This window comes from Mirounga leonina, unplaced genomic scaffold (assembly GCF_011800145.1).
Source record: "Mirounga leonina isolate KUSES-001 unplaced genomic scaffold, KU_Mleo_1.0 Mir_101283, whole genome shotgun sequence".
Taxonomy (NCBI): Eukaryota; Metazoa; Chordata; class Mammalia; order Carnivora; family Phocidae; genus Mirounga; species Mirounga leonina.
Window position 1 is genome coordinate 2,705,098 of NW_023270096.1, and position 11,513 is coordinate 2,716,610.

The 11,513-nt window shown below is 42.4% G+C and overlaps 1 protein-coding gene across 1 annotated transcript in view; it reads left to right on the top strand.

Annotated features, from left to right (window-relative positions):
- AR (androgen receptor) overlaps window positions 1-11,513 on the top strand; it is a 184,037-nt gene that overhangs the window by 108,460 nt on the left and 64,064 nt on the right. Inside the window, exon 3 of the mRNA XM_035012622.1 lies at window positions 2,333-2,484. Within this exon, the coding sequence (XP_034868513.1) occupies window positions 2,333-2,484 (152 nt within the window). The remainder of the gene's footprint in view (window positions 1-2,332; window positions 2,485-11,513) is intronic.

Consider the following 11,513-nt stretch of genomic DNA (forward strand, 5'->3'; position numbering starts at 1 on the left):
ATGATATATATGAAATGGCCGGGTACATAAAGTGCCTAAATACATGTTTTGTGTTTTTTTTTTTTTTTACTTTATTTGAATGGCTTTCATTAATTCCAGAAGTCAAAAAAAGAGGGAAAAGGATGAAGACACTTGCAAAAATAAAAACAAAAAACTTCTGCTTCTCCTTGTTTCATGAATGAGGATGGGGATACATTTTTTACCCAAGGAAATGACATTTTTAGCCAAAGGAATGATGCTCTTAACATTTGGCCCATTTATATATGGGAAGTAAGCTATTTTCCTGTGGAACTTGTGGTCCTGCTAGTCTTGGTTTGGTGGACAAACTCCTGCTGGCTTTCCAAAGTCAAATTAGGAAAAGGAGAGCTTGTCGGGGGGAAAAGATAGGCCACCGTAGCCAGCTGCTGGGTTTGCATATCAGCCAAACTTTTTGAGTGCTTTCTGTTGTACTTGGGACTTGAATAAAGGCTAATATTTGTGTCTTAGAGGTAAAGTGCTTGTCAGCTATGGCTTAAGCAAAAATTTTCTTTGCTCTTGCCCTGCCAGGGCTGATCCATGGTTATTGAGGGGTGGATAACATTTCATGCTTTTTCGGATTATTTATTTTTTGGATTCTGATGACTATGCTGAGCATGATAATCAAAGAGCCATGTGTAGAAAGTGAGAGAATGGCAGGAAGATGATAAGGTAATGAAAACTGTATTGGATTCGGAGCCAGAGATCCTGGGCTTGCTGTCAAATCATTTGGGGTTTCACCTCTCTGAATCTTTCTTCATATGATATAATGAGAAAAAAAAAAATGTTTCTCAGAGTTGTTTTGAAGTGTAGAAATCACCCAACACAGCAAGTAGGCTGTCATTAAATTAAGGCTTATTTTCCTTCCTTCCTTCCTTCCTTAGTAAGGAAAAAGTGCTCATAAAAAAATATGGCTGCATTCCTGTAGATGAGAATATGGGCAATTGTCATCTACCTTAGGCAGATTAACCCAGGAGGTCCCTCGAGTTTTGTTTTTTTTTTAAAGATTGTATTTATTTATTTATTTGACAGAGACACAGCGAGAGAGGGAACAGAAGCAGGGGGAGTGGGAGAGGGAGAAGCAGACTCCCTGCTGAGCAGGGAGCCTGATGTGGGGCTCGATCCCAGGACCCTGGGATCATGACCCGAGCCGAAGGCAGATGCTTAAGGACTGAGCCACCCAGGCGCCCCCCTCGAGTTTTGTTCAATGCTTAGACATAGAGCATCGGAGAGAAAAAAATGTGACCTATGCTTAGAAGAAATAGGAAGTTTAGACTAGGTGACCCCTGAAGCTCCATCCTAGCCTAAAGACCCTATGAGTATTTTAATGGCCAAGTGTTGAGATGGTAGTGTGAGAAATTTCCAGCATCCCTGTGTATCATTTCCCAACAAGAGCCTCAGCCATAAGGATTCTGCCAGGGGCGCCTGGGTGGCTCAGTCGTTAAATGTCTGGTCATGATCTCAGGGTCCTGGGATCGACGAGCCCCACATCAGGCTCCCTGCTCAGCGGGAAGCCTGCTTCTCCCTCTCCCACTCCCTGTGCTTGTGTTCCCTCTCTCGCTGTGTCTCTCTCTGTCAAATAAATAAATAAATAAAATCTTTAAAAAGATAAGGATTCTGCTACTTTGTGTTGTAGAATGGTGAGGGGATGTTCACGTGATCTACAAGAGATGGCTAAGGAAAGTGAAGGAATGGGGGGGAGGGGAAGACCAAATCAGACTGGTATGATAACACGAATCGTGATCCCTCACTTGTGTATTCATTTTAAAGGATTTTTATCCTTTTATACAATTTATACTGCCACTCAGAACAGTAGCTCAGTAGGATGGGCAATATTATTGACAGGTGAGAGTGAGGCTCAGAGCAAAGCATGCCAAACTGTTTTGCTAAGACTTGTTTTGCCTTAGATCTCCTTTTGGATAAGGGAAGGCCATAGAGCTGGGTTCATACCATTTAACTGCTCTGAAATTTTTGCCAGAGCCACCTTAAGTTAGATACCTTAACCTCAGGTTTCTGTCTTCATCCTTCCTTCATGTAAACTTAGCCCATGAGACTGGCTGATCCCAGAGAACTTCTTGAATTCCTTAGCAGGATGCAAAAAGGCTCTGTCTACATGACAGGAAACCCTACAAACATCATCCCTAGAAGTACCAGAAAAATCAGCTTCACACTGACTCAATTAAGTAAGGAATAATTTTATTTTATAAAAATTAATAATTTACACATGTAAGTTTACTCCTGAAGACCTCAGACTTCTGTGCTCTTATCTCTGCCAGCCACTGCCATTTATTGCATTGTTTCTCATGTGTCTTTTCAGTTTGGAGACTGCCAGGGACCATGTTCTACCCATTGACTATTACTTTCCACCCCAGAAGACCTGCCTGATCTGCGGTGATGAAGCTTCTGGCTGTCACTATGGAGCTCTCACTTGTGGAAGCTGCAAAGTCTTCTTTAAAAGAGCCGCTGAAGGTAAAGGGTCTTGCACACTCACTTCTTTTTCCCTCTCTCCTTTATCTTCTATAGAAAGACACCAATCTTCCAGAGCCCAGGATTTTATCATCTCAGAGACAAGGTCACTGGTGGGACCCTCTCAAAGAACCTAAAAACCTGAAGAAGAAGGTTTTGTTGTTGTTGTTGCTTTTGTTTTTTGTTTTTTTCTAATTTGCTGGTCCCCTGGTTTTGGCAACCTTGGTAGTACAGGCAATGTAGTCAATGACGGTGATCCTATCTGGTGCTTAGAGCTTGGGGCAGTCTTAGGAATGGAAGAAAATAAATGATTCGAAAAGTTTTAACTCCTTCCCTGTTTGTGTTTCACTCTGCTGTGTAGTGAGGGGGAAAAATGTCTTGATTAGAGAAGTTAGAAGTGGAGAAACCCCAACTGAGTCCCCACCCATTCTCTATAGTGTATATGGGAGTGTTCCTTCACAAAGTCTCCTTGGCCTCAGCCCCAGAAAGGAAGTGTTCTTGCTGTTCAGCAGACCATCAGTCTGGGCGCCTGCTCCCTCCTGCTGCTGGCTCATTGGGACTTCTTTGCATCAATAGCCCCTAGGTAAATAGGGAGCCCGAGTGATAAAAACTCCTTTATTCTCTCCATAGACTTTTCCTCAGGGCCTATCCATTGGTATAGCACCTCATGCTAAATTGCATCTTATATTTGGCTAAGCAGGCTCAAGCCCTGGCTCCTTAGTCTTACTTAGCTTAGAACCATTCATGTCTGATCAGCTCCTAGAGGTGCTCAGCCTACATGCTACAGCAAGAACTCCCATTTCCAGACTTCCCATATATGCTAGTGATTCCTTCCTTCCCAATCAACCTGGGCTCAGACCTCCTACTCATCCTCTTCATTCCCCATCCTGTACTAAGGGCTTCTTTTCTCAAGGGGACACTGATAAGCAGCCCCTAGACAGAGATGCTCTGCTCTGGGGGCAAACCCAGTTGCCAAACACCAGTATCTACTCCTATTTCCACTTTCCACAAAGGAAATACTTCCTGCCAAAACCTTTCCTTCTCTCTCACTGGCCTAGAGGTGTTGAGTTCCAAGTCAGAACCAAAACAGTCTTGCCTTAGTTAAGGGCTACAAACCTTGAGGACACTCTTAAAAGTGGCAGGTATATAAGCCACACCTTTCACCGGAAACATCCACCAGAGGACAACAGAAGCTCCAAGCAGTTCTTAGCCTTTAGATAAAAGGTGCAAAGCAGGTCCTTTACTGGTTTTTCCATTGACAGCCAATTGGAATGGTTGCCTTTTCATCATTTTAGACTGGTGGCAGGAATACTTACAAAACAGAAAATTGTTATTTTGTTTTCTTCCAGTCCCCAAAGCAACAAGGAGAGAGCTAGCTTTTAGTGTTACTGAAAACATGCTGCATGTTCCTTCCTACCCCCAAGTGGCCTATTGCTACTGCTTGTGCTGAGCTAGTATAAGGTCCAGGGCCCCAGTACCTAGACCTGGGCGGTTTAGAAAGAGACACAGAAAGCAGTTCCTGCCTTTCTTAAGAGTACTTACAGAAGGATGGCTGTCAGAAAAGAAAGTGAGGAACAGCCCAAAGACAGCAGATCCCCCGCCCCCCCAGTTTCCCCAGTGAGAATGTGCTTCCTCCCCCAACCCCAGCATCCAGTAGGCCCTGCCTGTAGAGCAGAGAATATACCAGAGCCCTCATCTAGGGATGGTGGGTCAGTAAGCCCAGGCACCCAGTAATAGCAGCCGTATCAGTTGGGGAAAGAGTTCAAGTACGCAACTGAACAAGCAAACTCAACAGTCAGATCGATTCGATTGTAGTTGATGCTGCCTCTGGGCTTTACAAATCTGGGTCACAATATTGTTATTTTTGGAAAACTGGGAAAGTGATCAAACGTATTGTAAAAAGGACTATTTTGCTGTCATAACATATCCCACATGGGAGCTTTCTGCCGAAGTTAGGGCTGAAGGAGGGAGAAGGGCAGAATGGCAGTTGTCAGGGCTTCCTGGGAGGAGCTGGGCTAGATGTGGGTCTTGTGCTATTTGAGAATAAAGAAGCGGAAAGGGGTACTCACTCAACATACAGAATACTGGGAAATCCAGCAAGATCTCAAAATGCTCTAGACCCTAGAATTGCTTAAGTTAGGGAAACTTGGTAATATTTTCTTTGAGAAAATGAGCCTCTGAGCTCATGGGGCCAAATACTCTCGACTGCTTAAAGTACAGAAAGCCACAAATGGATTTCTTAAAAGGCTACAAACCCCTTGGTTCCTTTGGAATATGAACCCCAGGTTCCAGTCCTGAGTCCTTTGAGGGATAGAAGGTGGTTAAACACACACACACACACACACACACACACACAAGAAAAACAAAGCAAAGCAAAAAAAAAAAAAAAAAAAGGCATTTTTCTTTCTCCTCCCACCTGTAAAGCTTGTTGGCTGGAGTTTACTTCTGTCATTATCTCCGTTTGAAGGCAAGGGGCTGTCTTATTATCCACAGAGAACATTTATTGATTTGTTTTTTTCCCCCATTTTTACAATGTGTCCTTATCACCCCAATGGCCTTTATGAAAGTGATTCTGAATCTGCCTTGTTGAAACTTGGAATTCCACCTGTCTTGGAGAGAGTAGGAACACAAATCTTTCTTTTCCTCATTTGTTTGTTGTCAGTTAAGTCAGACTGAGTATTCAGAGTGTTGATTACCACTTTATTCATGGTTTCAGAAATCTCTAGACTGGGCACAGGTACAAGACTTAAAAGCCTGGCACGTCAGACAGAAATCCATTTCTAGCTTTGGTAGTTCATAAAGCATGAGGTTTTAATGCTGTCACTGGTGCAAGGCTCAGCACAGAGTCAATTGTAATCTAGCCAGGTTTTCCTATTGAGAAGGAAGAGGAGGGAGCCCCACATTTTCTCATTGTCAGTGATTCTGAGAGTTTGGGGTGACGATTAGGCTAGTCAGGGAGGTAGCTGCATATTTTGAGATTTTAAAAAAATGATGATGCTAGGCCGTGGGGGTAAAATCACTAAAATCTGGCTGATGAAAACTCAGTGTTTGTCTGTGTCTGTGTGTGCGCATGTGCATACATGCTCGTGCAGTTGGAGGATGTTCTGTGGGCTAGAAACAGGCATAAGGAGAATCAGCTAGTTGGTGGGGTGATGGGATGAGCAGGGAGGTGACAAGGGAAGGCATGTTGAATGCCATCTAAAAGGCCAGGAAATCAAAGGAAGGTGATGCCCATACACAGAAGTACGGGCTCAGAGGGGTTTTAGTTGTCTGGCTTTGAATAATTAATTTTCCTATTTAGACATAAATTTTCTGTCTGTAAAATAAGGGACTTAAGCTAGATTTTTTTTTTTTTAGAGAGAGAGTGTGAGCTTGAGTGGGGGGAAGGAGAAGAGAGAGAGAATCCCAAGCAGGCTCCACGCCCAGTGTGGAGCCCGATGCCGGGCTCGATTTCATGACCCCGAGATCATGACCTGAGCCAAAACCAAGAGCCGGATGCTTAATAGACTGAGCCACCCAGGTGCCCCTAAATATTTTTAATATGCCTTTCTAGCTTTGACTTTTTATGATGGTTCTACAAATTATATACATCATCACTGTCAAAACTATTACATTAGCAAACAAACATGTGTTTCTACCTATATGCACTTTTGATTTTGCCTTCTTGACAGTTGGTGAACCCTAGCTCCCATTCTTTTAAAAATCAATTTTCAGGTGAGGATAGAGGCAGCTGAGAAAGTGCACTATGGATGGGCTAGGTTAAAATTCAGGACTCCGAGATTCCCCCTTCCCCCAGCATTGTGACCATAGTTGGATAACTTCCTTTCTTTTCCATTTTCTCATCTGGACAATCAGGACATAAATCCCCATCTCTACCACATCATGTTTCAAAGAGGGTTAATTAGTTCATCATGTGCTCTGTGTGCTCAAGAATTTACTATTTTTCAGACATTTTCTAGTAAAACGTTGGAGATTGTACATCCATTTGTTTTGTACACATGGAGTGCTGTTTGGTACACATCATAAAATTGAAACTGTAGTTTACATTCTGGACTCAAAGAATTACACCATCGTCACTGATGTTTACAATATGTCCCAATTTAGTATTCTTGGCGAATTTTATATAAGTATGGCTTTGATTCCCTCTCTCACCCCAGGTTTTTGTGAGGGAAGAAATGTAAGTGAACCCTCATTGAACTCTCTCTGTCCTTTAAATCCACTCTTTCCCACCTCAACTCATGTGGAATTGAATATTACTTCTTGTTTGGAGTCTTGCAGAGAGTTTTTCGTGTCTTTCAGTGTCCTCTTCACTCCCTGGCTTTTTGAGTAACATTTCCCAGGGACAAATTAACTATGCTAGAAAGATCTGCTTGCAGCTTCAACAGAGCCTTGATCAGGTATATTTGGCCAAGAAATTGACTGATCCTGATTGCACCGATCCTAGATAACTTTTCACAAAGTTCCTCTTATCTTTTATCCATCTCGGGTTTTTCTAAATGTCAAAGCCAGACTTTAGATCAGGGGGTCCGCCAAATTTTTCTGTAAAGGACCAGATAGTAAATATTGTAGGCTTTGTGGACCATATGGTCTCTGACTCAACTACTTAACTCTGCCTTTGTAGCCTGAAAGCAGCCCTAGACAATATGTAACATAAGCTAATGGGTGTGGCTGTATTACAATAAAACTTGACTTTCAATTAATTTTCACATGCCATTCAATATATATATATATATTTTTGATATTTTTCAGCCATTTAAAATCTAAAAATCATTCTCAGCTCTTGATCCACACAGAAACAAATGGCACTCTCTAGATTATCTAATTTTAAACATTCTTCCGAGTGGCCAAAGTTTGCATGTCTTGTTTGTCCAGAATGCCTGGTCTGGTGGCCTCTGGGTCTTGAGCATTATTTTAGTAAACCAGAAAAATGTAAATTAATATAGGGATGCTAGAAGAGGACACTTTTTTTTTCTAATGATCTAGTAGCTCACTCCCCTTTACAATACACAGAAATTGAAAATATTTCATATGTTTTCTAGACTTTTGCACTGTAAGCTTGTGGATAGCTATGAAATATATATGAATGAGTTTTGCTCGATGCCACATAAAACCCAGATGGTAAAGAGGAAGGACTTTGGAGACTATCTGATACTAAGTGGTTTGGAAAAACTCTCTGTCTGATAGAAAGCAGAGCCCAGGTGGTCAGCTGAGTTATGGATCTGCCATATATTGCCCCATAATTCTTTGTCTTTACACATTGGCTGGCTTAATTCTGGTTGTCCCCATAACAAGACTAGACCACAGGCCTTCAGAATAAATAATTTAGCTCTGTAACGCATTGCAGTTGATATCCACTCAAGTCTCTTTATTAGTGCCCAGTTTGGGAGCCATGTCAAGAATTTGCCATTGCTGGGCACCCACGTGGCTCAGTTGGTTAAGTGATTGCCTTCGGCTCAGGTCATGGTCCGGGAGTCCCAGGATCGAGTCCCGCGTCGGGCTCCCTGCTCAGCGGGGAGTCTGCTTCTTCCTCTGACTCTACCCCCTCTTGTGTGCTCTCTCTTTCTCTCAAATAAATAAATAAAATCTTAAAAAAACTAAATTTCAAAAAAAAAAATTTGCCATTGCTGTTATATAGTGCTCTGTGCCTGTTTATTTATAGCATGTACATTTTATGAAGTAATGATTAACAAGAAGTTGCTATGTCACTTGCAAGATCCTCTGAATCCATTGCCTGCTTTCCACCTTGTGTTACTATTCCCCAATCTGTTATATTTTTAAAGCCCATATACTCTAGCCAGAACTTTTTTTCCTCTCCTTCACAGAATCTCTTGGTAATTGTGAAACTGTGTGTGGTAGATCTTTGCAGTTTGGCTTCTGTTGAAAGGGTAAATGTTAGAACCACATTTTCTCCAAAGGTAGGAGTTATTTCTTACTTCTGTGGCCTCTAGTCCCATAGCAAGAAACACACTATCCTTCAAAATGATCGAACTCTGTGATGAGCCATTATTTCACCAAACAATCCCTTCAGTTATAATAGCTATGTGTGCATACTTCTGGAACCTATTATTCAGGTGTCTACACTCCTTTTCATGGCTAGGCAACTGCTCCCAGCATTTCAAGTAAGCAGGTGAGCTTGTACCTGCCAGAAGAGTGTAGAGAAGAAGAAACTTCCTCCTATACAAAAGAAGAAACAGATTTGGGAGGTGAATGAATCTTTATAAAGGGAATAAATATTAGAATTCTCAGTCCCTTTGCTTCCAGGCTTTGTTGCAGTTCCTAGGGCACCTCAGTGGAATCTCCTCAGCTCCTGGCTAGACTAGGGCCTGTCTTCTACTGAATGCCTCATAAGAACAGGCCTGGTAGTAATCTGCTCGTGCATTCAGCCAGTAAACATTTACTGGGTGCTTACTACGTATGGGGTATTGGGCTCACATACTCAAGATATAGAGCTTTCCTCAAAGAGCTTAGTGACCATAATCCTGGAAATCTTTTTTTTTTTTTTTTTTTGAGAGAGAGAGAGAGAGCATGCATGTGCAAGTGGAGGGGAGGGAGAGAGAGAGAGAGAGAGAATCTTAAGCAGGCTCTTCACCTGGCCCAGAGCCTGACCCGGGACTCCCATCTCGTGACCCTGAGATCATGACCTGAACCAAAATCAAGAGTCAGATGCTTAACTGACTGAGACACCCAGGTGCCCCGATCCTGGACATCTTTAAATCTCTTCAATGAATGCAGGGCCACAATATTCACTGCTCATTTGAACTTCACAATCATCTGGGACAGAAGGCAAAGTCATCCTTGTGGTTGTCCACATAAGCACAAACTGAGGCATTGCCAGTTAATCAACAGATCGTAAATGGAATAGCTGGAATTTGATTCCAGGTGTTCTGAGTCCAAAGTCACTCTGCTATAGCGCAGCTGCCCCTCAAATATAAAAACATACTAACCCAAAGTAGAAAGAAAGGGTTATGCCTAGGCAAACAAGAAAAGCAACAGTGAAGAGGAACAACAGAGTCAGAAATGACAGAAAGAAGTTAAGAAAGACATAAGTATTGTGGGGAGAAACCAAGGAGCCACTGAGTAGCACTAACTTGACAGGAGCTTGTCTTCCAAAGAAAGCCCCAAATACTTAAAAAGAGCTGGTGGCTCATCAGCAGCTTCTTCATCAGGTAAGGCGAGGGAGATGCGAGCCATACTGCTTTCACCACCTCCTACTTTTCATAAGGAAAATTCTGATTCTGATACAACCAGCCTTGCTGGCTTTTAATTCACTCTCATCACACAGTCACAGAACAGAAAGCATAAAAGGTGTTAACCTTTTCGCAAGAGAATTTTGTTCATTAACAAGCTAAGGGAAGAGCTCAGAGACAGAGCATATGCATACAAATGGTAGAGGCCTGATTCCTTGACCCTTGGCTTTGAGCCTTCTCAGAATGTACCGCAGAATGTTTTCCATGGGGCCAGGAACAAGAGAAATTTATTTTCCTCCCCTTGGATGTCAGAAACAAAAAAAAATGCTATATTTTAGGACAGAGGTAGAAGGTCACAAAGTCTTGTTGTCTTTTAAAATTGCTGTTTGATGAAAAGACAAAAGATTTGCAGTGCCTGCAGTCACAGGCTCTTAAAATGCTAATCTTTTAAAACTTGAAGAAAAGAAACAGAAATCTAAAAATCTGACCAAGCCATTTTATGGACAAGGAAACTGAGGCTGAGAGAGGAAATGGCTTTTCCAGGTTCACAGAACATATAACTGGCAGAAATTAGGGCTTCCTAGAGATTTCTTGTTTCTTATCTGAGGGGCTCTCTGGCCTCACAGCCAGTTGGTAGAGTCACAGAGATTGTTACCTTGAAACCCCTAAGAATTATGTGAGGCAGCAAAATAAACATTTAGAACAACCCTTGGCTCCCAGAAAGTGCTCAGCCCCTGTGAGTCCCCTCTGCTTCTACCACGTGTAAGAGCATCTTTGTTAAGTATATGTTTTTCCCTTCAGCAGGGGAACGAGTACTAATGCTAGTCTATAGTAGAAGGGCTCTATGAGACATTTTATGGTATGAAGATTCTTGCAAGGTCTCATGTGTATAAATGTGTATGGATTTTTTGGGGGGGCAGGAAGAGTTTCATAGCATGAGTTGTTTTACCTGGAACATTTGAGAAGGCTCCACAGAAAAGTTAAGGATTGATTTAGGTCTGGAGGGATGCATAATAATTTGCTAGGTACAAAAAGGTAGGAAGGGAACTTCAGGAAGAGGGAACAGACTAACCAAAGACAGGACTACATGAAAGCAAGAGGCTTATTTGGGAAACATTATACAGTGCAGAGGTGGTTAAGTTCCCTTTATCACATGCAGCAGGTCCCTTGACCAGCCTTCAGTCAGCCTTTTGTGCCTGCCCCACCCCATGCCGAGCTATGCATTCCTGTTCTACTCTAATCTCTGAGCTTTTTGGAAGTAGGCTGCTGTCTAGGTAGTGGAACAAGAAGCAACGCAAGAGCGCCAGAGGGGCTCTGGTTCTGCCATTGACTTATCATGAGGCCTTAGGCATGTCTCATTCCATCTTTGCATCACAAAACCTCCATCTGAATAATAAAGTGGTTGGACTGTATGGTTTTGAAGAATTTAACAGTAAATCTCTAACAATCTAAATATTTAAAATAAATATCTAAAATCTTATGGATACTACAGATGTGTCCTTTTGTCAGTGGTTCGCTTTATTATGCATCAGCCATGGGAAATGGGTAGACCTGAGTTCAGTCCCAAGTCACTTAACTTCTCTGTGTTTCTGTGAGGAGAGTAATAGCTCACATGGCTATTGTAAGAACTAAATGATGTGTAACACAGCTCCTGGTGCCCAGTAAGTTTTGGTCCCTTCTCCTGGAGTGAAGCCTTAGTCACTGGCACGCATACACTTATGGTGTCCTCTGGGTAGCCAGAAAGGAAAGATGGGAAATGGTATTTGTGGTAGTCCCCTGGTTAATGTAAGGTTTCCGGACACACACACACACACACACACACACACACACACACACACACACACA